The 25,308-nt window shown below is 39.6% G+C and overlaps 2 protein-coding genes across 2 annotated transcripts in view; one reads left to right on the top strand and one right to left on the bottom strand.

The window, feature by feature from the left end:
• The window catches only part of snx30 (sorting nexin family member 30), a 34,765-nt gene extending 14,948 nt beyond the window's left edge, over window positions 1-19,817 (bottom strand). The window contains exons 1-7 of the mRNA XM_056235845.1: window positions 19,544-19,817; window positions 10,173-10,361; window positions 9,003-9,113; window positions 8,668-8,826; window positions 7,796-7,985; window positions 2,591-2,790; window positions 948-1,034 (exon numbers count right to left, since the gene is read on the bottom strand). Coding sequence (XP_056091820.1) covers window positions 948-1,034; window positions 2,591-2,790; window positions 7,796-7,985; window positions 8,668-8,826; window positions 9,003-9,113; window positions 10,173-10,361; window positions 19,544-19,705 — 1,098 coding nt within the window. The 5' untranslated portion in view covers window positions 19,706-19,817. The remainder of the gene's footprint in view (window positions 1-947; window positions 1,035-2,590; window positions 2,791-7,795; window positions 7,986-8,667; window positions 8,827-9,002; window positions 9,114-10,172; window positions 10,362-19,543) is intronic.
• A 3,297-nt stretch (window positions 19,818-23,114) lies between these two features.
• Window positions 23,115-25,248, top strand: lyrm7 (LYR motif containing 7). Its single transcript, XM_056235844.1, has 5 exons — window positions 23,115-23,206; window positions 23,408-23,480; window positions 23,765-23,835; window positions 24,405-24,486; window positions 24,929-25,248. Exons 1-5 carry the CDS (start codon window positions 23,186-23,188, stop codon window positions 24,997-24,999), a joined length of 318 nt encoding a protein of 105 aa, XP_056091819.1. The 5' UTR covers window positions 23,115-23,185; the 3' UTR covers window positions 25,000-25,248.
• The last annotated feature ends 60 nt before the right edge of the window (window positions 25,249-25,308 follow it).

Genomic DNA, 25,308 nt, shown 5'->3' with positions numbered 1-25,308 from the left:
CATTTTAGGGCAGAATCTTGATCTTTGAAAATCCATCACGCTTGAACGCTTAGTGATATTAGTGTCTTTGTTTATCCCGAGGTTTTCCCGCAGCCTGCCGGATCCAGGCCGTGTCCAGATCTGACGAAGGAGATTCGCCTGGACCCGATGACAATGCAGTGCTGAAGTGTCCACTATCCTCTCCCTATGGAGGATCCCTTTCCCACTCTACAGATAAAGCGCTGTGAATTCCGGCTCGCGTACCCCGAAGTGATAAAATAAAACAAAATTCTGTATCAAAATGTATAGGCAAGAAAAGTAGTTTGTTTAGGCTGGGTTGTATGAATTACAAACCTGCGCACATATTTTAAAAAGCACATAACTATAGAATTCTGAATGAGCATGTGAACGTCGTCAGCGTTAATCACAGGTTTGTGTTTAAAGTCTGATCATTTCGACGGAGGTGAATCAATCAAAGTTAACTTTAGCTGGAAGTAACATTATTCAAGAACCGCTATAACGCCAAAACAATCTGTTACCTTAAATTATATGTTTATCTCTGTAAAGCTGCTTTGAAACAATTCATTGTTAAAAGCGCTATATAAATGAAGATGACTTGACTTGACTTGACTTGAACCCCTAGTCATGCTGATCCCATTCTTCATTCCAGGCCGCCCATGTTGTAATGAAAATATTTACGCATTGGAAAGCTCAGGTAAGATGGCGTAAAATTAGAACAGCCTTCTGTCAGTGCAGTCTTGCCTTCTTTGCTCACTTTCATCACTTGCTTGTATTCCCGCTCGCTAAACTGAACATACAATCAGATATTTCGATTTCAGATATTACAATCCGATCTCTCTCACCGACGGACCTGACGCCGATTCAACAGCGTCGGCTCGGTGTGTCTCAGCCTCTGAAAGCCTTGCAAATCAATTCAGATCAGAGTTAGTAAAACAAATGCAACTCACCGGTGTCTTTTTGTCCTCCCTGAACACGACTGCCTCCAACTTTGTTTCGTATTCTGCCTGGACTTGATCTCTCTTTTTAAGCACATTCTAACGAACGATAAGAGGTTTTACAGTTACAAACATTTGCCAGCAATTACAGTTTACATTCTCCAATTTCACTTTTTCAGCATGACCGGTTATTGAAATGTGTTCACTATATTCTCTACACTGGAGCCATGACACAAATATGGAGGCTATTAAAACGCTTCTTGTTTTTCTGCTAGTATTCTTGGATGTCTCTCTGGAAATGTCCTGCAGTGACACTTTGGAGAGAAGAAATGTTAAAACGAAATGCTTAAAAGCATCTAGTCAGTAGCAAAGCAGTAAATTACAGAACCATCATTCAGTTTCCTTAATATATAATTATATAGTCTTTGAAAATAAAGCACAATTAAGAACGCATATAAACCAAACAAATTTCCGTGTTTATGAACTGAAGTCCTGTCAATAATTTTAGAGCAGTTTTCAAGAAGGAAATATAAAGCCCCATCTCAGCACAGTGGCCACTCGTCTCGCAATATTTGCTGATTGTGTAGATGTGTCAAGACAGAGAGGAAATTACTTTGTCTGTTGAGTTGCATAACAATATTTCCTCAAAATGATGCACTAAACAGCAAAAACTGATTTTTTTTTTTTTTCAGTAAAAATATCTAAGCAGTAATTAAAACAAAATGCATACACTAGAATTTGGGGTTTTAAATTTTAAAGTTTGGGGTCAATTAGATTTAAAAAAAAAAAAAATTAAAGTCTCTTCCGCTCACCATCTGCATTTATTTGATATTGTAGCATTATATTACAGCATTATTGTGAAATATTACTACAATTTAAAATAGCTGGTTCTACGTGAATATATTTTAAAATGTAATTCATTCCTGTGATCAAAGCTGAATTTTCAGCATCATTACTCCAGTCTTCAGTGTCACATGATCCTTCAGAAATCACTCTAAATATGATTGATGCTCAAGAATCATTTCTGTTTATCATCAATGTTGAAAACAGTTGTGCTGATTCATATTTCTGTAGCTTCGTTGATGAACAAACAGCATCTATTTGAAATTTAAATCTTTTGCAACATTGTAAATGTCTTTACTGTCACTTTTGCTCAATTGAATGCCTCCTTGTATAAAAGTATTAATTTCTTAATACTTACTGACCTCAAACTTTTGAACGGTAGTGTTCATATTCAAAAAGTAAACCTGGACAATTCATTAAGAGTGGTTTAGAGAAAAAAAATGTCTTACCCTATTGGAAAACCTGACTAAATTAGTTAGATTTGTTTAAAACAAGAAAAAAAGCTATTTTACATAATTCAAGATATATTCTTATGGGGAAAAGGAAATAGGGAATAGAGTGAAGAAAAAACAGTGTTATAAGAAACCATGCTGCGTTCAGCGTTTAACACACAATAACTAAACATTGGCTTAGTTTTGGGAGAACATAATTCCAGAAATAATTCCAAACCATTACATTCCCTTTGCAAAAAGTCATAGACACATGGTATTTTTCCAAATGGTATAAATTGTTTTCTCTACTGGCCACTTAAACCAGTTAATTCACATCCAAAGTGGGAATAAAAGTGAAAAGCTCAGCTGAAAGCCGCTCACCTTCATAGATTCGATGTATAGGACGTATTCTCTAAGCACTGGGAGAAACTCCTCACTCATGTCCTCTGTGAGTTCGTCCAGAGCGCTGGAGCAGTTCGACACGCACCCCGACACCCCCTCCAGAGGATCATGCAGCTCTTCCTCGAGCGACGACCAGGACGAGTACACAGGCCCGTACTCTCTCAACTCCATCAAGAACTCTGAGCACAAACAAGGAAAAAGCTTGTTTTTACATTTACAGTTACAGTTGCCAAAGTCCACTTATGGGCTCTGCTTCAAAACTTGCCTTGCTGTCTATTTCCCACAAAGACAACTGCCTTCATCCTAACTGAACCTTACAAGTCTGATAGATTGCAATTTACAAAAGACAGCTAACGTCGCAAAACAATACGCATGAATAAAATATTCACAATATGAATTAAAAAAGGCATTGTGGCGGGGAAGCGTGCTTCAGCGGAGCCGGCAACGGGAGAGCGAGGCAGGAGACGAGTAAATGGGTCAAGTGCAGCACGACTAACACCTGTGTCTTATTGCAGTGTTTGGCACGTCATGGTCAGAATTATTGGCACTCTTGGTAAATATGATTAAAGATGGCTGTAAAAATTAATGTGCATTGTTTAATCTAACCTTTCATTGAAGTAAAACAATCTAGGGGGGGGTCCACATTATGAAATAAATGTTTTTCACCAAAACACGTTGGCAACAATTACTGGCACCGCTAGAAATTCTTAAGAGTGAAATATCTCTGAAGTATATTCCCATAAATATATACATAATACATATATCTTTTTTTAGCACACCAGAGTGACCAGGAACATTAAATTGTCCAGCTATGACTTCTTGTTTCACAGGAGTATAAATATGACAAAACAAAGGCCAAATTCCCAGAATCATCCATCACAATGAATAAAACCACAGAATATAGTTCTGATGTGCAGCAAAAGATTGTTGAGCTTCACAAAATAGAAAGTGGATGTAAGAAAACAGCTAAAGCATTGAAAATCCCCATTTCCATCATCAGGACAATAACTAAGTTCCAACTAAAGATGTTACGAATCTGCCTGGAAGAGGACGTGTCTTATTGTCTTAATGCACGGCGAGGAGGAAAGTTTGTGTGGCCAAAGACTCTCCAAGGCTCACAGATGGAGAATTGCAGAGATTAGTTGAGTCTTGGGGTCAGAAAAATATAAAAAACAAAAAACAAAAAAACTACATCACATGTTTGGGAGGGTTTCAAGAAAAATCCTCCTCTCTCTCATCCGAAAACAATCTCCAGCATATTCAGGTGTCAGAACTTCAAACGGGACTGGATTCTGTGGTCAGATAAAACTTAAAAAAAAAAATTTAAAAAGGGAAAATAGCTTTTTGGCAGCAAACCCACTAGACAGAAAGGGATTAAAAGTACCCCATGCCCACAGTTAAATACACTGCTGGATCTTTAATGTTGAGGGCTATTTTTTGCTGGAGGTCCTAGACATCAAGTTCAGATACCTGGCATCATGGATTCTAGCAAACACCAAAAGAGAAAAATCAAAACCTGACGGCCTCTGCTAGAAATCTTAAAACAGGCCATGGTTTGATCCTTCATCAGGACAAGGATCCAAAACAAACATCAAAAACAACACTAAATCTTGGGTAACTGAGCACAAAATGAAGCGTCGGCCATGACCATCCCAGACCCTGACTGAACCCTGTAGGGAATAAGAGCGGTGAACTGAAGAGAAGCACCAACAGGGAGCTGGGAATCTGAAGCATCTGGAGAGAAGGATTGACAATGCAAATGTATTTTTACAGGCTTCTTTGTTCAATAAGGGTGCCAGTAATTTTGACCACGACTGTATGTATGTATGCACGTATGTATGCATGTGTTTATAGTGGCTCAACGGACCACAAAACTCAAGGTTCGGATCAAATTGCGTTTTTGTAAATAACACTTGTGTTCACTGTATAAAATGTAATATATGTTAATCTTTGTTAAAGCTGTGTTTTGTGGTTTGATTAACATTAATGACAGACAACAGAAGGTATAGTCTACTGTCATTTTAAGACCTAACGCACAGATCAATATGATGATGCACATCTGATTTCTTTCTCAACTCCCTCACTTGAGACATAACCGACTGCGTTAACCAAAATTGTAAAAATATCCGTCCCTGCAAGTATTTTTGTAAAGTGTCCATAAATTCGGATTCAGAGTCCGCACGGTATCTGAAACACCCCTCTCTCTGGCGTGTGCGGCTGTGCACACAGATAACAGTGCGTGAGCCCCGAATTGAATTCTCCTTTGCCTCTTCCAGCGCTGAAATGGTTTTAAAATCTATTGAATGAGTAAACTAGCAAGACAAAACACGTGCAAATGATGACCTTTCACCTATTGTGGTTAAACCAAGCGGCAACCTCCCTGTCTCTCTCTTGAAACCAACGCGGAAGTGAATTAAACTGCAATTCATCTACTGACCGCTTGAGGCAGGCTGCAGAAGTGAGTCAAATCTGCATCTCCCCCATGTTAAAATGCCCAACTTTACAGCAGAAAAAAAACATGTTTACAGCCTGGAGCAAAAAGTGGTTCTGGTCTTTATAGCTTATTTTGCCCTTCATGACAACTGTGAGGGGGGTGAATTTTTTTACAACTCATCCGTTTAAATTATATTAAGCCTGAATAATTAAGGGTGTGGCCACTTGAGTGACAGGGGGATTGCGGCCGTTTGTCTGCTGTCTGTTAACGTCTCCCTCAGCTCTCAGCAGCTGCTGTACTTGCCATCTCTGCCGTGTTTGTGCTTTTTTCTGGATTATTTCATACAATTTAATACACGCATTATACCTTCGCCCACGCCGTTGGATTCCGCCGTTGTCGAGTATGGAGAGAACAACCAGCGCTGTATTTCCAGTTGTTTTCCTCGCGTGCACTAACGCTAATGGATGTCTGACAATTTCGTTGCTTTTTGGAGTTTAGATTTAAAAATGTCTGTAGATATAGAGACCACACTCGTTATCCGCTACTGTTGCTCTCACGGAACAGATATGCTTATTTAACTTTTTAGTGTTAAATAAAAAGTACCATCAGATGAAATCCTGCCGGTGTCAGTGCTTTCTCTCCGTCCATGCAATAGATGCACACCCTTGAATGAGCGCGGATTTCTAGTGCATTTACTTGAACTTCTTAGCTAATATCTTTGGTTTAACCCATTTGAGAAATTGAGAGGCGGCCAAAATCAGATTTTAAAATGGACTGAATAAAGCTTTACAGACTTGACGTGCGATGCCATGCTGACTCGACTGACATGTATGCGCATGAATCACTGTCACACACACAAGCTCAGAGCAATATTGTAAGTTACTGCATGATAATACATTTTTATAGCTGAATAATAATACATCACGATACACAGTATCACTTTTAGTTACGTCTTTTAACTATAATATTTCGAAGGGCAAAAACATGAACTTTAACTGTTGGTTTTAATTCTTCAATCAGCTGCCTGTCACTTTAGCGCGAGGCCAGTAGCATATAGCATTAGCACCTCAGCTCCACCCACGTCACGCCTCTTTGCCCATTTTATTTTATGGTAGTGACGAAAGGTGATGCGCTGCCAAGATGGCGACGGCCGGCCCCGCCCACTTTAGGCTTCAAAAACGCTCTTTAGAAACCTACGGGTGACATCACGGACACTACGTCCATATTTTTTTACAGTCTATGGGTTAAACTTAAAATTGATCTGCGAATAACATGCGTGCCGAACTGTTAAACGATCCATTTAACCCCTAATAGTTTAGTCATGAAACTCTAGCAAGCTGATAGGTCATTTACATGCAATCGGCAAGCAATCACATCATTACTGCATGGCACAAGCTGATTGGCCGCCGCGGATCCGACAGCTTTCTCAACATTTAAACAGTCTGGTTCAGTGTTTGCTGAAGGCTAGTCCTAGTACAGAGTTCCTTTGAGTAGAGGAATAGAAAGCATAGAACAGCATTTATTTGAAATATAAATCTTTTGTAACATTATGTGTACCGGTATTTACTAGGGGTGTAACGGTACACAAAAATCACGGTTCGGTACGTACCTCGGTTTTAAAGTCACGGTTCGGTACGTTTTCGATACAGCAAAAAGTAAGAAATGCCAGAGAAATTTCCAGGTTTATAAATGGGTGTCATCTTTGAAGGATGAACAAATAATGTTTTGGTCATCACATTAAAAATAACATTTAAATATATGTAGAGTTCAGATGCAAAAGCCATTTGAAATTTTCTTCTAGAATGATCATTTTTATCAAGCTTGTATATTTAAGTTCAGTAATTTCACTTAAATGGCAATGAAGATTACCTATTAATTGTCATTTGAGTGAAATTACTGAACTTATATATACAAGCTTCATAAAAATGATCATTCTAGAAGAAAATTTCAAATGGCACTTAGAGGCTTTTGCATCTGAACTCTTCATATATTTATTTATATAATATTTGAGTTTTGAAGTGCTGGAAAAAGATGTGTGAAGTACTTGAAAGCATTTCACTATTCCAGCCAAACTGGTTACAGTTAGTGTTACTATATTAAATCCATGGTGAATGTTGCTGGTCTGTGGACGTAAAGTATTACTAGTTCATTCACGGCACAATGTTTCTCCTGGTGTCCACGTCAGCGCTGTTTGATCTAATAGAGATCTACGGTTAATATTAATAACGGAGAAATGTGAATGCTTCTCAGTAGATCTCGCAGCGATGTTATTACTTCAGTGGCGAACTCAAATGTTTTCTTTACTGGATCTCTTAGCGCTGTGTAGTGACAGTGTCGCTTGATCGAGATCGGCTCGCGCTGCACAGATGTCGCTGGTCCGAACTGATAAACTATCCGTGAAGCACATAATGAGTAGCGCAGTTTCGTTCCGCTTTCATTACGCTTGCCATTTGATGCTGCGCAACGTTGTGGTGATCGCGCCAGCGCGAATTTTGTCAGTAGGAAAAATGGTCCAAGGAATCGTTCGGTTTGTATGCGTACCGAACGGGAAGCCTCGAACCAAAACGGTCCAATACGAATACATGTACCGTTACACCCCTAGTATTTACGGTCATTTTTATCAATTTCTTTCAAGTAAAGAGACTTTTGAAAAGTAGTGTATATGATCGGGTTTAAAGGACTTGTATATGCAATGCTAGCCTAGGATGGATGGAATTTCTCTTTAATAGGCCGAGAGGGACGATCTTTACCTGATTGCTCTTTGATGATTCTCTGTGCTATCCTGTCAATGGTGCCCAGCTTCTGTGTGAACATGTCCAGATAGTCGCCCATGGCGGAAAACTCAATTGGCCGCCCTCTCAGTTTATAACCACCCGTCACATACTTCACAGATTCCCCCATTTTAGTCAGCAGAGCCAGGCCTTGACGCTTATTCAAGTCCTGAAAAGTCAAGCATACAGTACATCAATTCTGTCAAATGGCTAACAAAACAAAAATGGATGCCAAGCCCAATGAAATCCCACTGAGTTTCTGAAACATGCAACTCTCCATTTTGTAATATACTATAAACAAATTTCAAGAGCTCAATGTTGTTGGGCCACTCTCAACACCACATCTGGATTCGCTCATAAACGGCTATTAGGGTTTCCAGCATTAGTAATCCATCTCAACGCCAGCAAAGGACACTGTGAGAAACCATACAAACCATTTACAATTCCTGTACACTTAGGTTATGTTTCTAAATTTGATTAACAAATTATTCCTTAAATTAATGATATAGTCAGTTTGGACTCAGGGCACTGAGTTCACAAAAGTATTGAGAAAACCAACAAAAAAAGAATATTAAAGTCTCGATTAAACGGAAGCAGCGACAGGTCTTTTCCTCTGTATTGTGACATACATCTGAGTGAAACGGATTGTAAGTAAAGATAGCAAATAAATGCGAGGGGCAGAGTTTAAGCAGACTAAATGATTGGAGGAGTTCAGTATACATCACCAGAGACAAGACTGTCAATTTACTGGAAGATCCAGGTATGATATTTTGATTCTAGGAATCGTTCAAATAACAAATCAAAAACATGCATTTAGAAAACACTTTCCATGCCGACTTTAACGCACTCACCTTTGCTGAGAGAAATGCATTGAAGTGTTCGTTGAAGGAGAGCACCGGATGGTCTGCTACGCGCTTGAGGAACTTGTCTAGTGCCTTTTTTCTGGTATCCACAAACTCCTCTGAAAAACGGTCCACCACTCCCTTCATTACAAACTTCTCAGGCAAGGGCTAAACGATAGCAGAAAGGAGAAACAACAACAAATGTAGTCGATCACATTGGTTTGAAATAACCGGTTTTAGTCAAGAACAATCCCTGCAACATTAAATAACTAGTTATGCAATGCACAAATGCTTGAAAGGAACTGGTCTGCGAGTGGAGCTGTGGAGGGGTTTCCTCTACCTACTGGAATAAGGTGGGTGGGTTGGCTTTCCTCTAGTTTGTTCCTCAGCCAGTCGAAGTCCTGGTAGCGTCGCCTTACCGAGTACTCAGGCAGGTCAAACTCTGTCCTGGTGGTCTGCAGGTCACGGAGAAAAAAAAAAAAAGTCAATAACAACTTTTTTTTTAAAGCAATTAACACTTGTATTCAGCAAGGACACATTAAATTGATCAAAAGTGACAGTAAAGTCATCAATAATGTTACAACAGATTTCTATTTCAGATAAATGCTGTTCTTTTGACATTTATATTCAAAGAATCCTGAACAAAATAGTTTTCACACAAATTTAAAAAAGCACAACAGTTTTCAATATTGATAATAAGAAATGTTTCTTGAGCATCAAATCATCATATTAGAGTGATTTCTGAAGGATCATGTGACACTGAAGACTGGAGTAATGATGCTGAAAACTCAGCTTTGATCACAGGAATACATTACACTTTACTGGCCTATATATTTACATAGAACACAGCTATTTTAAATTATAAAAATATTTTACAATATTTTATTTACTGTATTTATCAAATATGTTGTGTCTCATACAGGATTCTCACACTTTTGAGCTTCCATATTTTTTCATTTTTTAAATTAAGTTGAAATACTAAATTAACTCCACTTAAAATTAAATATTAAAATAAAAGCTAATTTAAATATAATTAAATGCTATAATAGTACATAACAAATTATATATATATATATATATATATATATATATATATATATATGACTGTTTTACAATCCACAAAAAAAAAAAACAGCAATGAGTTCATAAAGGGCTGACAGGACTGAGGTCACTGGGGTCTTTCATTAGCACCTCTATATGACTCGGAGCTCCAGAAAGAGCCACAGTGAGCATGTTTCAGGTCACAGTGGAAGCAGAACGAGTGTGCAAACAGCCGCCACAAGAGTTAAACAACTACTTAAGCAGACACTTTAATGCAGAGATTTACAGATAGTGTCAAACTGGGGCAATCTGATAGATTAGGAAACAATTCAGATTAACCACGAAGCCACATCAACCAATGAAATCTGTCTGGAGAGGCTTATCCTTCATGCACTTTTAAGTTTGAAATAACTGCACGAATCAAAACAGCATTTGGTTGTTAATAAAGTCAAGAAAGAGCTTTGCCCTCTGACCTTTGTGCAGACTCTGTAGGTGATGTATGTCTCCATCGTAGACACGTGTTTCTTAGGATCGTCTACAGTCACAAACAGGTCTCGCGTTTCTCCGTCCAGATCGTCGTCGAGCTGCAGTCGGTTCAGCAGAGATGAGGAGGAGGCGGGGCTTGATGTGTCTACTGGAGTCCCATTGGGCAGGCTCAGGTCCTGGGGGCGGGGATATACGAACACTGACTGACTTAGTGGAACAAAACTGATATCTTATATTTGAAATGTAAAGGTGAAGAAATGTACACACAGAACTAAAAAAAACCCTACGAATTAAAACAAAGAAAAGTTCATTCAAACAGATCTTGTTGGCAAATCCAATAAACGGTAGACTCAACCAGGACTTACACAATAACCCCTCAGTGCCACATCTGCAGTTATAGAAATACCATATTCTTAAAAAAATAAATAACCAACTTAAATATTATTTACAATTTCCTATTCTGAAACAACAGCAATAGAAAAGGTCACTTACGTTACGTGTGATATGTAACAGTGCAGAAACCATGCATTTGATAATTTAAGATCACAGTAATACAAGCAGCATGACGTGTGTGAAGCTCTGAAATAAGACATAATTCAGTGCTGTAACACGGTCGCATTAAGCCTAAAACTGTGTACAAACAGTCAATGCCTAGCATACTAAAATACTACCATCATACCCCCAGATGACATAATATCATGATAATTTCATTGGATTACCAAAAGGAAAGATATTTTTAGGGCTATTTATTTAACACACTAATTTGGTACATTTACTAAAAGAAAAAGAATTATAAATAAATATTGATTTATCGTTAAAATAATGCAAATGAACAATTCATGCCTCTTACTCTTGTTTTTACGTTTCCATCAGTGTGTAATTTAGCTGTTTGTGTATAAACAATCTGAAAAGTTACAAAGCACAAAGTCCATGCCAGAGGGAGTGAATCTCTCCAAACAGAAAACACTGGTGATTTCAAACCATTTTCAAGTGCAAGAAGAAAACTCAATTCTGTGTTCTTGGCTCTCACATCCAAAGCGCAGAGCACCGACTCATATATATATATATATATATATATATATATATATATGTATATAGTGCTCGATACTTGACTGAGTTCTCTTTCACATCTTCTTGCACTTGAACACACAAATACACACACAAAAAGTCAAAATATCCTTGTGTAAACAGTCGGTTTGGTCTTAAGTGAGTGTAAACAGTTGAGAAATAAAAAGCATGTGTAACAGTATGTTGGATGAGTGCATTTGCTCTTAAAGTGACAGCAGCCTAATAAACCTGATGCCATCTCTATAATAACATCAACAACAGAAAATCGCTCACTGATCTTGACTGAATAACTTTTGTAAATATAATAAGGATTCATCTATATTTTATTTATAAAAAGAAAACCATGCTGTGTTATTTTACATTTAACTGCAATTTCTGTAACTGAACTTTGTTCAGTTGTATTTATAAGTGCTACTGCTGATTGGTTTATTTGTTCTTATTTTATTACCGTTTACTCGTATTTTTATAATGTTTGAAAATTATATTAGTTAGTCCAGTTGTTTTTGCTGTGGTTTTTTTAAGGCTGCTGATTTTTGTTCATGGTATTCAGCTGCAACAAAACATTTTGCCCAAAGACAGAATAAATGCCTAGTTCAGTCATGAAACAATAGATGGCGCAGGCTGACGGGTCCTTAACGAAAGCGAATGAAATTTACAGCGTTAACTACTTGGCACAGCTGATTGGTTCATGTCGCATCTGCAGCCAATGAGCTCGCTGCTCAACACTTAAATGGCTGGTTACCATTCACTGCTATAGCAGTTTGCAGCACGCTTTCAGAGTTTGTCTAAAGCCCTCCTCCTTCCCCAGCTCCACCTGTATAGATCGGCTATGGGTGACCTGCTACGGGTGATTGGCTACGGGTGACCTGCTACGGGTGACCTGCTACGGGTGACCTGCTACGGGTGACCTGCTACGGGTGACCTGCTACGGGGGATCGGCTACGGGTGACCGGCTACGGGTGACCGGCTACGGGGGATCGGCTACGGGGGATCGGCTACGGGGGATCGGCTACGGGGGATCGGCTACGGGTGACCGGCTACGGGTGACCGGCTACGGGGGATCGGCTACGGGGGATCGGCTACGGGTGACCAGCTACGGGTGACCGGCTACGGGTGACCTGCTACGGGGGATCGGCTACGGTGGATCGGCTACGGGGGATCTGCTACGGGTGACCGGCTACGGGTGACCGGCTACGGGTGACCGGCTACGGGTGACCGGCTACGGGGGATCGGCTACGGGGGATCTGCTACGGGTGACCTGCTACGGGGGATCGGCTACGGGGATCGGCTACGGGGGATCTGCTACGGGTGACCGGCTACGGGGATCGGCTACGGGGATCGGCTACGGGGGATCTGCTACGGGTGACCTGCTACGGGTGACCTGCTACGGGGGATCGGCTACGGGGATCGGCTACGGGGGATCTGCTACGGGTGACCTGCTACGGGGGATCGGCTACGGGGATCGGCTACGGGGGATCTGCTACGGGTGACCGGCTACGGGGGATCGGCTACGGGGGATCTGCTACGGGTGACCTGCTACGGGGGATCGGCTACGGGGATCGGCTACGGGGGATCTGCTACGGGTGACCGGCTACGGGGATCGGCTACGGGGATCGGCTACGGGGGATCTGCTACGGGTGACCTGCTACGGGTGACCTGCTACGGGGGATCGGCTACGGGGATCGGCTACGGGGGATCTGCTACGGGTGACCTGCTACGGGGGATCGGCTACGGGGATCGGCTACGGGGGATCTGCTACGGGTGACCGGCTACGGGTGACCGGCTACGGGTGACCGGCTACGGGTGACCGGCTACGGGTGACCGGCTACGGGGGATCGGCTACGGGGGATCGGCTACGGGTGACCGGCTACGGGTGACCGGCTACGGGGGATCGGCTACGGGGGATCGGCTACGGGTGACCGGCTACGGGTGACCGGCTACGGGTGACCTGCTACGGGGGATCGGCTACGGTGGATCGGCTACGGGGGACCGGCTACGGGTGACCGGCTACGGGTGACCGGCTACGGGGGATCGGCTACGGGTGACCGGCTACGGGGGATCGGCTACGGGTGACCGGCTACGGGTGACCGGCTACGGGTGACCGGCTACGGGTGACCGGCTACGGGTGACCTGCTACGGGGGATAGGCTACGGGGTGACCTGCTACGGGGGATAGGCTACGGGGGATAGGCTACGGGGGATCGGCTACGGGTGACCTGCTACGGGTGACCGGCTACGGGGGATCGGCTACGGGGGATCGGCTACGGGTGATTGCTATTTGTGCAGCAGAAGCAGCATGTCTTGCTCACAGCAGTGTATCGCCGTATATATTGGCAGTAGCAGGTCCTGTACTTGCTCAACAGCAGCGCAGCAGATCTATCTGATGCTCATCTTGGAATAATGGTTACTATTTCACTTTAAAATATATTTAAAATCAATAGTAGGCAGTATGCATTATATAATGCATAGTATTCAGCAAGTAAGCTATTATCAATTTCAAACATGTTGTTGGAGCCTTCAGTAATTCAGCTCTCCAGTCACATGATACAGCAGTGTTTCCGCTACATTCATTCTGCCGTGGCGGGCCGCCACACCTAAAATCATCCCGCCACGGCTGCAGCTTCTCGGTCCGATATTGTATGCGTTATTGTTAAGCCCCACTAAAGGCATACAAAACATTGTAAAGCACCATAAAGTTTTCGCACTATATTCCAAGACTTCTAAAGTCATTCAATAGCATAATGTGAGGTAAAAATGTACATTTAAGTCGTTAAGTTAAAGTTAATGGAAACTCATCTCTCCTCAGTCATTCTCCATTCAGCATTCAAACTAGGGGTGTAACGATATTTGAACCGAACCGAAAAACCGCGATACACCACCCACGATACGTATCGCGATACTCTCATGGCGAACCGAACACGCCCCGCCCCCTGCTGCCCCGCCCAGCCCCGGCTCATTGCACCTCATGTGTTATGTGTACACAACGAATACAGGGCTGTTGCCTAACCACCATTAACCACATATAATCGCAATAAGCTCAGTGTTTTGTTACTTTTGATAATAAGCAAGGTGTAATCTTTCAAATTATGTCTATTTGATCACGAAATGCAAACAATAAATGCCGTTTTGGCGCTCTTAGATGTGGCGTGACGGATATCACTGTATGCATGCGGCAGCGCGGAGCGCGATCATCTCTTCCTCAGTTACAGAATAAACATGAATGGACACCCGAAGGTATGTTGAAAGATACAGTATACTTACTGAAAGGCATCATAACTCGTGTAAACACTCAATCAGTGTTTCAACTGCGGAAATACGTCAATAACACGCTTAGTTTTTCACATAGCTTTATATTTACCTCAGGCAAGTCATTCAGTATCCACAGCTCGCTGGTTTGCTAACTCTTTCACTAAATAAATGCTATATATTAGCCTATATATTATATTTTACTTAACCTGTTTATGATATCTTGATTATTTAATGTATGTTTAAAATAGTTGTCATGAAAATAACAGCAACTGTGTAAATTATTATATAACAATAACAAATTAGAGTAAAAACATGTTAATGCAAAAATTGCCTCATGTGCAGTTTACATGTTTTCATACAATTTGTTATTTGAGTGTTGATTATTATTATATAATTTAGGCTAAAAGTCTAGGCTCTGTTGTTAAGCTTTAATGTTATAGTAATGTGCAAGTAAGGGCTGTAGTTTACAGCATTAGCAGATAATTTTGTTATCCTTGAGAAACGTTTACTTGTAATTGAATTAATTTAAAGACAAGGACACAATTTGTTCATTAAAGCACTGTTTAATAAAAAATAAAAGCAATTTTAGCTTTCTAAACCCCCCCACCCCACCGAAATGAACCGAACCGAACCGAACCGAGACCTCAAAACCGTGGGACGAACCGAACCGTCAGGTTTGTGTATCGTTACACCCCTAATTCAAACAGCACGTCACGTTCGGTTACGACAGTAACACGACGACACTCTTCAAGATCAATGTTCCCATTATTATACTTTATTTGTAGATAAAGATCTATGGTTTGCATAAAATTACTTTATCTTGCTGGAGTTTATAGCGCTTTCTAAATCATATTCCTTTCTCCCGGGTGTCTGTTACTACAGCACTAGAGTAGAGAGCACTATGAATTGTTCTTCATGCGCACTGTAAGTTAACTGAAATTTAAAACTGTTAAAAGAAAAGGCTCAATAAACTGTTGCATAGATATAATACATTAAGCATAGATAGATATAATCTCTTCGCTTTGTGCTTTGAACTTTTCAATGCGAAGCGCTGCACGCTGTGACTTCACGTTGTTTCAAGTGCATCACTCTGCGCACGGGATGCGCATAATCGCTTTGCCGCTCTTATTGGCGCCTTTCATGTTATAATGCTTAGGGGAGGTTTAAACACCTGGGATAAGGGGGCGTGGCGAATGGGAACATCACTCATGGGCCACGCCCCCTCCCCCTGGCGAAATGGGCCTGCCACCACGGCTGGAAAAAATCCTAGAGGAAACACTGTACAGACCGCTTAACTACACTGAAGACTGTGGCACTGAACATCATCCTGGGTTTGGTCTTATGCACGTCACACTACATGATAAATCACTCACATCCATAGCGCACAAAACTGAGATATGCTTTAAAATGACTTAACGATATTTTCAATAAACAAAAAAAAACAGTTTAAATTGTAATAATATTTCATATTACTGTTTTTGTTGTATTTTTGATCAAATGGGTGCAGACTTTTGAACTGAATTGTATATATTTCTCATTTTACTTTTTATTTTTAAAGGGAAAAAAAGGAATTCACAACATAAAAACTCGCAGCAAAATGTTGGAATTACATAGAGCGAACGAACATCCTATTTTCAGATCCAGCCTTTAGGAAACGGTGACAGCTTTTCCTGATCACATGCCCACTGTTGAGCTCGAACACAAGTTCTGGCCTTCCTTCTGCTGAGCTGACAGACGAGGGGTAGTGCACAGCCCTCTCTCACCCTAACATTCACATCAACTCACACCCCGTACAACACGCCTCTCAGCTTTATTCCCATTCAGCATTCGTTTTTGATCTTTCTGACAGTGTTTGCATTCAGAAGGAGCAGACATGGTTGAGGATCAAGCAGCAGTTGTCAAAACTCAAGAAGAGTTGGGGAATGTGCTACTAAACTAATTATGAACCGTGAGACTGTGGTGATCTTAGACCTAAAGCCAGAAGAAAACTATTCATCACTCAAGACTGAAGGTGTACTTCTGCTTTGTTCCCTTTCTTCACAGTCTACAGAAAATAACAAATTAGAAGATTTGTCAAAGTTCATGAACTTACGGTCTGGAGTCACACACAGTGTAAACAGACAGTTTCAATGACTGACCAATGACTGCAAACCAGTCATACAGTGGCCCCAAAAAGTGTCCGGACACTTCAGCCGCACTGAAACAAGTAGCATTTACTTTAAAATCAACATGAAACAAAATGGATAATTCTTGTTTTTGTTATAAAATGTTGCAGTATGTGTTATAAATGATTTATCTGTGCACATCATTATTGTAAATTCATGTGGTGGTAAATTCATAATCATAATCTAAACCAGAATAACTAGCTTGAAGCTCTTTCTCTTCTCTGATGATGAGGGCGGGGCAATAACCTGTCAATCACATGAGATCCACCAATAGCTTTAGAGAAACATTACACAAGCACAACTTATTCAGCTAGGAAACCTGCGAACTTTCATGGCCGTCACAAACCTGAATAGCCATAACTCAATGTTTTCTTATGCAACCATATGCATGGGAGTTTCAATAGCAACACAATGAATTATAACAGGAAATTCATTCATAAAAGGGTCAGTCACAAAAAAGCATCACAAACTACACAGAGCGTGTTTTAAAGACTTTTGTTATTTGCATTGTCAAATAAAATACTTATGATTGACTTAAAGAGACTAGTCACTGGGAAAGTCGTTTTCGTGAAGCATTTGCAAAACAGAAGTTGTGAAAAACACACAAGGGAATAAATACTACTCAGAAAATGTAAACTGCAGCCAAGTGTGCAACAGATTCGAGCTTTTCTACTGATTTGGACCTACTTGTTTAGATGTATCACCATAAAATGATTGCCATTTCAGAAAAAACTGAAAATATCTAAAACTGTTCAAGGAAACTGGATAAGATAAGGCATATATCACAAAACATTGAGTTAATTATTTACATGTTTTTACCAGGAAAATATGCATTACCCCAACATGACAGAGGAACTGGTGTGCCGTCCTAACATTACATTTACACTACAGCTGCACGATTAATCGCTAAAAGATCGAGAACTCAATTCAAACACCCACTAAATGACAACGATTCGACTTTGTCTATTACGTTTGACGAGTACGAGTGCGTTCTGAGCCAGAGAGAGCAGTTCTCATGTGTTGGTATGAAACCGCTTCACAAACAGTCTCTTCAACCACACAACAGTATCGTTGTTTCTGTCTAACAATAACTCAGATTATTACAGAAGAACTGGGATAAAAGGTTATAGTTCGGATAAAACACTGATGTCTACAGAAGCAATGAAACAAGTAAAGTCTCTGAGTGAGTCGTTGACTTATTCACTCAAGATATTCATTCAACAACGCTGATACATTCAGTCATTTTAATTATTCATTTAAATTAATTAAAACAAATTTTTAAATAGACTGCAGCAAATAACATTTGTCGGAACATCAAGTAAATTACATATTTTTATTTTGTTTACTTTGTTCAGAATCGTGGGGAAATCGTAATCTTCTCAATTTACCCAGGATCGTGCGGCTCGAATACAAATTTACCATAAATATATTTTTTAAAAATCCAGTTTTCCCAAAATATTTACACTGTCAGAATCACAAACGTGAGTTTCTGCTTATTAACACTAATCCGCAAAGACACACCAAATTTGAGCAGTAGTTACAAATATAGCAGTGCTGAATCTAAATAAGCTGAATAAGCTTCCAATCTTATTCCAGACATCTTTAATACTCATGTATAGATACAAGTAAAAGGCTAAAATTATATAGAATATATTATTAATATGAACTAAACAACAATTCCCAGCATTTCCACTAAAATAAAATATCCACTAAACAGGGAAGCCACAGTGCAAATGAATGTCTGTGAAAAACACAATAAACAAAGGAGTCGGAGAGCGTCTCAGCCTCGCTCTACACAACTCTATTGTACAGGAACACAGGCATGATACACATCTACAGCTTCCACTGCGCACACACACACACAAACACACACACTTTAATACTACTGTTATTATAATTCATATAGCAATGCTCCATCACATGATATATTCATATACAAATCCTTCGTTCTTCAATTTTCACCGTAACTTCCCTTTTCCTTTAGGTCTAAATTTAGTGATTTAAATTTTCTGGACAAAAATAAATATCTAATTGTCTGCATGCACAACCCACATCATAACTGAAAGCTTGGAGATCACATGCATTTAATTTCATACTCGTTCATCAAACCCTCTTATGAGTAAAAACGAAGAGAAAAAAAAATGCACTCCATTCAACCCACAAAAAAATACTGTGATGGTATACATCAACCGTGGTATATCATTATCAATCCACAGTACCATACTGAATAAACACCATATTCATAAGTCATGGCATTTAAATGAAACATAGTACATGTCCACCATGGTACAAGACCAATAAACCATGACATTAAAATGGTAAAAACAAATCCTGTTATGGGTGCATGGTCAAAAGCCAAGATAGCACTACAGTACATAGAAAAACATATTAATAATATCACGCTGCATAGGTTATACAACATTTACTTTATTGGATTTACTTTAAAATAATCTTCATTCAGAAATTACAAGCAAATTTTAAAAACACTTACAAAGAAATGGCAAGGAAGACTGTAAATTAAACATGAAATAAAGTATTTTCTGGTAAAACGTACACTGTGTTTTATTTACTCTACTGTACTTCGAAGACTATTTGTTTTTACACTGAAGATGTCTATTAGATATTACCATGGCAGCATTGACTAAAAGCGGGGTATTACCATGGTGAAAATGGATGGAATTCCACTGTTTACAGTTTGAGGCTGGATAAACGTTAACGTTACTTGGCTTCCAGACACATAATGCCGCCGTTTAACTGTCCAGCGTCTCAGACACGACTCCCGCCAGCCCAGGGATCGGCTGTGGGCTCCAGCAGTGTGTCCCGCAGACAGGGGAGTGTGTCCCGCAGACAGCGGTGTGTGTTTGCGACGGATCTCACCTTCTCTCCTCCTCCAGCAGGAGCACCACCGCTGCCGGGGTGGATCAGCGCATCTGCGCCGCGGCTCGACGCGCTCTCCTCGGCGGCGCACAGCGGGTGGCGGATGTCCTGGATGTTCTTCTGCCCGGACGAGGCCAGGGATCGCGGGGTGCCAGCACTCATCGCGCCGCTGCTGCTGCTGATCTCTGATGATCGCGCAGGTGTTTTTATTTCACTGAGGCAGCGAACATCTGTCAGCTGACCCCCACCGCGCAGAACCGGAACTGCACTCGTCAGCTGACTCGAAACTGCGACGTGCACTTCCGGAACGCGTCGCCTCTTTTCAAATTAAAAGTAATCGTTTGCGTCCCAATTCGCCTACTTATACTACGCCCTAAAAGTATGTACTCTTTTTGTGAAGAAAAAGTACATACTTTTGAGTGTGTATCAAAAGAGTAGGCAAGCTTTGGGACATACTACTTCGTCATCTTTAACGGACAGATCTGTCGCGTGCACTGCCCTGTCAATCATTTCGTCAGTTAAAATCCTCCATTCAATCTAATATAACTTCTTACTATTTCGGAGAGAAATGTTGTCGCACGTTCATCTGTCGTGGGTCTTTCATGCCGAGACTCTCCTCATGTGTTTGGAATTTGAATATAATAATGCATTTCAAAGTTAATGGCTAAACGTATCTTTGCAAAAGATCACAATGCTGCTGCAGATGCAATATAATGTGGACAACATTGAATAAATACATTTTCGTCAGGTTAGATACTGATAATTAATCACTCTCAAACCCCTTTATCTAAACCTCTCTACATAACCGCCGGACTCGCGCGTCCTCCATGTCTGTAGTTTCTAAACACTTTTTACTCGTGTTTGTAGTTCTAATCGAATCCTCGTCCAACGCGCGATGGGTTGTGGGCAATATCAGCCGTTAAGAGTGCGCATCGATCTGCACTTCGGATTCTGACCGGATATAGTAGACCATCCGGGTCTCTTTGGAACACTCATTTCAACATACTACGATTTGGGACGTACTAATTCTATTTTCGAATACTATTTAGGACAGATAGTATGCGAATTGGGACGCAGCACAAGTCATCTTTGATCACCAAAATTACATATTTAAGCTTTTTTTTTTTTTTTTTTTTTTAAATGATTGCATGCCTTAAAATAGTTTGAATTTATCTCTTGATTGTATCACCCTTGCCTCATTTAGTATACTTAATATTCTATATTTAGTATTCTATTAATATGCAAATGAGCCCCGCCTCCACTCACTCACTCACTCAGCTCAGAGATCCACTGGTTGACGATCACACGTTGATCTAATTGGTTACAAGGTAGTTTGTGACGTCAGAAACACCAGCGATTTCAAAGCGTGTTTTTGAGACTGTCTTTGGTTCACTGCAGTTTTAAGCAGAACATACTCAGCAATGCTGTCGACTTATGAACTTACACATGGTTTGTCTAATGCATATTAAAACACAGCATAGGCATATTAACAACCACAGGGGAACTTGTGGAAGTTTTAGGATGCACTGAGTGATATAAAATTCATTCCTGATACAAACATATTTCTTTCTTTCTTTTTTTTCCACTGGTTTGAATCTATGGTATAATTCAATTGAAGCTTTTAAAAACTCTGATTCAAACGAAATAAATCGATTCGCAAAACTCAATTCGCTCGAAACGCCGCAGGCGTTCACACTCTACCCAAATGTACAGACAAATTACAAGTTTTCATGAAAATGCAATCTGTTAAAAGTATTCTTCAAATAATTAAATACCAATAAATATAAAGTTTCTGTCAAATTTGTGTTATTTTATTTCAATGTGTAGTGCTTGTTGTGTGTGTTGTTATTTAGGCAGGACATGGCAAACTATGTCAATTAGCCAAGTGTCATTCTTCTTTTTTATTAAACATGTGCATAAATGTATTAAATTTGTCCTTACATTATAAAACTGGCACGCTTAATTAACTCGTTCGTTGGTTAACCAAATCAACGCCATCTATAAAAGCGAAGGATCAGAATATGGAATGTTTCTTTATTATCATTACATTATACATTATACACGCTGAAATGCAAATGTTTAACAATATACAATTATGCACGCAAAAACAAAACAGAAAAAGAACAAGAATAAGAGAAAAACAACTACAGAAATAAATAAATAAAAGTCCTGCTTAATAGTATACAATTCAGAATAAGGGTACAGTTAGGTTTAAAATAAAATACATACATACATACATACACACATACATAAATGTTTCGAAACAAGGTTCCAACGATTTGATGTTTCAAAGCCTCATTTGTTGAAATCACGTGACTTGGCGAAGAAAGCTAGAAAAACAACAACCTTATTTAAAATTGACCTAGACAAGTATATGTAAACTATCCAAAGCTCTGTTCATCCTAAAGCAATGAAGACTGCATTTTTATATTCGCCTTTTGTGGCCTCACACGGTGTAAATGTATTAAATGTTTTCCTGTTTTACCCTGGTTACCTTTTTAGACAAGATCCGAATCACTGATTCGGAATAAAGGAGTCGGATCTTCATGAAGCTCGCGTCAGTAATACCGAGCGCCACCGCGGGCGGCAGTAACGCGTCACTGAAGAGGAAATCGCTGAAATAATACACACAGAAGAAGAAGAAGAAAGATCGCGTTCCTCTGTCCACGTGCGCTGATAGATGTGAGCTCGTGTCCTGCGCGAGGAGAAAGCAAAAGGTAGATAACAGTTTAATATTCCGTTCAGCCGACTGATTTGACTTTGTATTGCTCTTTATATTCAGAGATTGAAGATTTGACCTGGCCCAATGATTAAACACACTACCCATCGGACCCCGACTCAGGGGAAAGATGATCCACTCTTGCATGAGGGTCGATCTCGGTCTTCTCCATGACTGTGAGTGTGAGGAGAGTGTTTCTGCGCTAACTTCTCTCTTCTGCTCTTCGTTTCAGCCCTGGCTCGTGTGGGGGAAGACTACACACATCTGTTGTGTTTTTGGGGAATAAACACTCTTGTCCGCTAGTGTTTTCTGTCATGTACTTTTGTGTTCAATTCAATAAATATCATACATAAACAATCTTTCTGTGGTGTGTTGTTTTTGGACTCTGATTCGTTGTTTAGAGTATTTTTTTAAATTTAAGATAATAATGATGGAAATGTATGTTCAGTGTTGTGTGGACCACAGGAAGACTAACTAGCGGTCTTAAAAAAAATGAAATTTTGGCCAATGCCGAAGCTCATGTTCTGCAGATCTTTACGACTTTGTTCAGACACTAGAAAATAGTTTGAATGTAGATATACTAACAATATTGTAGAAGTGTTTTGTCTATGGGAAATTATATAATCAAAAGATTAATCTTAAAATAGGCAGAAACAATTCGGTTCAATATTACCAATAAATAAAAAACGCAGATAGCTGAAGATGAACTATATGGTGCTGATGATAATATTAATCTCCTTCAACCCTCATAGTAACATTTTATTGTAAAAATGTTCAAATAAGAATTTACCTTAATTTATAACAAATATACGTTAATCAAAAACACACCGTCTAACCGTCGATTTGCGCGTCCTCCGGTCCAGCAGGTGCGCTGTGCACGCGCTGTGCACGAACACCGTCAGAAGAGCGAGCGAGACTCGCGCATGATGGGGACGCGCTTGAAGGTGAGAAACAACAAACATTTACAATATTGATGTTTTCTTACATTCTTTAATATATATAAGTTGTTTTCCTATAGTGTCTTTATTACATCATTTTTTGTATTTAGTTAACACATTGTATCTGCTATGTTTGTTAGCAAACTCAGTAAACGGGCTGCTGTTATTACATTGATACAATTTAAAAATTGATCTGTCTATTTAAAGGTGTTGCGGGTGTTCAAAGATCTGCACAGAACAAGAAGAGATGTGTTTAAAGATGACGGCAGAGCTCTGACTGGTATCACTGAACACACACACACACACACACCAAGAACTCATATGCTGCTTTACATGCCTAACGTGTTACACTGACAGCTTTTATTCATGTTTATCCATTTTATTATTATTATTTGTTTAATTGTAATTCCTGCCCCGTCTTTAACTGTTTTTCAATCTTTACGTTCTGAATAATAAATCATTCAGAATGTGTATTTCAGTATATATGATATAAAAGTGTGTTTCTGTGGCATTGGTGTGTGTTCGCTAATGTCTGACACACGGTTTCCCCCTGTGGACCTGAAGCTGCCAGGCTCAAAATCAATGAAGAATTCAAAAGGAACAAGAATGAAGCATCAGAAGAAAATATTAAAGAGGTAAATAAATCACACGAGAGACAAATGTTATTTGGGTCACAATGAGCAAAATATTTGTACAGCTTTTATTAAACTGTGTTCAAGTTAGTTCACAGTGCATTGACTAGTTAACTGTGAAGCTCTTTGGGCAACAACGTTGCTATTAAATGTGCTATATAAATAAATAAAAGTTGAAGTGAAAGACTAATATTACCAGACACACAACATTTGATCTTTAAACATGTATTAGTAAATGCTGAGGTTATCATGGCCTACTTTTCATTGTTAGTTCATGTTAACTAATGTTGACAAATTAAACCTTATTGTAAAGTGTTATTGTTCCTTTTATATTTCATCTTATTTGAAAGTTTTAGTAATTTTGTTGTTTTTCTTATTATTATTATTTTTAGGTCTTTGTAGTTAGTTTTTGTTATTCTAGTACTTCCTACTAAACAAAAATGCTAAATGTTGCATTGGTAAATAAAATAAGTTTCTTTTACATTTGATCTCATAGATAGATATTAAACCGTCACTCAGTCCGACTCTGGAGAATCACTCAGTTTGATATTTAATGCGCTCTTTCTTCTCAGATGCTGAAAATGGCCCGGTCAGTTGAGACCATCCTCCGGGAGAGTGTGATCCAGGTTGAGCATGTGGCAGAAAACAGAGTCTGTGAGTGATTAGTAGGGGTGGGAATCTCAAAAACACGTTCCGGTCACATTTCAACCCATATAAATAGACAATCAAGCATGTTTTTGTCCAATCAGGATTTTTTGCATGGTGGAATTTCAATGAAATCTAACCATATCCTCCCAAAATAGTTTTTCTGATTATTACCGTATTAAAGAAGTGATTTTAAATCACCATGTATTCAGACAGTACAACAAATAACATACCTTATCATTTCAATCGTATACGTTTTTCGTAAGTTGATGTATGTTATATTAGATCATAAATCTGATTTTTTTTTTTTTTTTACTTTGGAGTGATAAAAGTTTGAATTAATTTGAGGTTGAAATCTGACTAAACCTCTTGAGTTTTGCAAGATGCATCCTAATTTTGACATTCAAATGTTAACTTCCTCAGGCTAATGCTGGTTGCTTGTATGTTGCAGTGTTGCGTCCCCGCGAGAGTCTCCTGCTGGAAAATGTGCCGTACTCTGACTCGCCCAGGAAAAAGACATGATAAAAACTATCACTTCTCTTCAGTGTTTCTCATACGCCACAAACACCAAGGCACGCCTCTGATACGGGACAGGGACACACATTAATGCGGATGATCCCGTTATCATTACAGCCATAATGACATAACTATAATAACTTATATGCTGGTTCAAAGCTGATGTGATGTTGTTGAATTAAATGCAATGAATTGCCATTTTGTAAATATCGTTTGTTAAGCTGAGTGTTGAATTAAATGTCTGTTTCAAGATTATTGCAGTTCCTTTTTGGGTACAGGACGGATATACACAAAAACCAAATAAATAAGTGGTAA

The sequence above is a fragment of the Rhinichthys klamathensis genome, unplaced genomic scaffold, assembly GCF_029890125.1.
Source record: "Rhinichthys klamathensis goyatoka isolate OS25496 unplaced genomic scaffold, OSU_Roscu_1.1 h1tg000431l_1, whole genome shotgun sequence".
Taxonomy (NCBI): Eukaryota; Metazoa; Chordata; class Actinopteri; order Cypriniformes; family Leuciscidae; genus Rhinichthys; species Rhinichthys klamathensis.
The sequence above is the reverse complement of the archived record's forward strand: the minus strand, read 5'-3'. Positions and strand labels throughout refer to the sequence as shown.

Excerpts from the sequence above, each read along its gene's own strand:
- lyrm7 (XM_056235844.1), top strand. The coding sequence starts at position 23,186 with ATGATGGGGACGCGCTTGAAG. Across the intron at positions 23,481-23,764 it reads TGACGGCAGAGCTCTGACTG|CTGCCAGGCTCAAAATCAAT; the intron begins GTATCACTGAAC and ends GTGGACCTGAAG. Across the intron at positions 24,487-24,928 it reads TGTGGCAGAAAACAGAGTCT|TGTTGCGTCCCCGCGAGAGT; the intron begins GTGAGTGATTAG and ends TGTATGTTGCAG.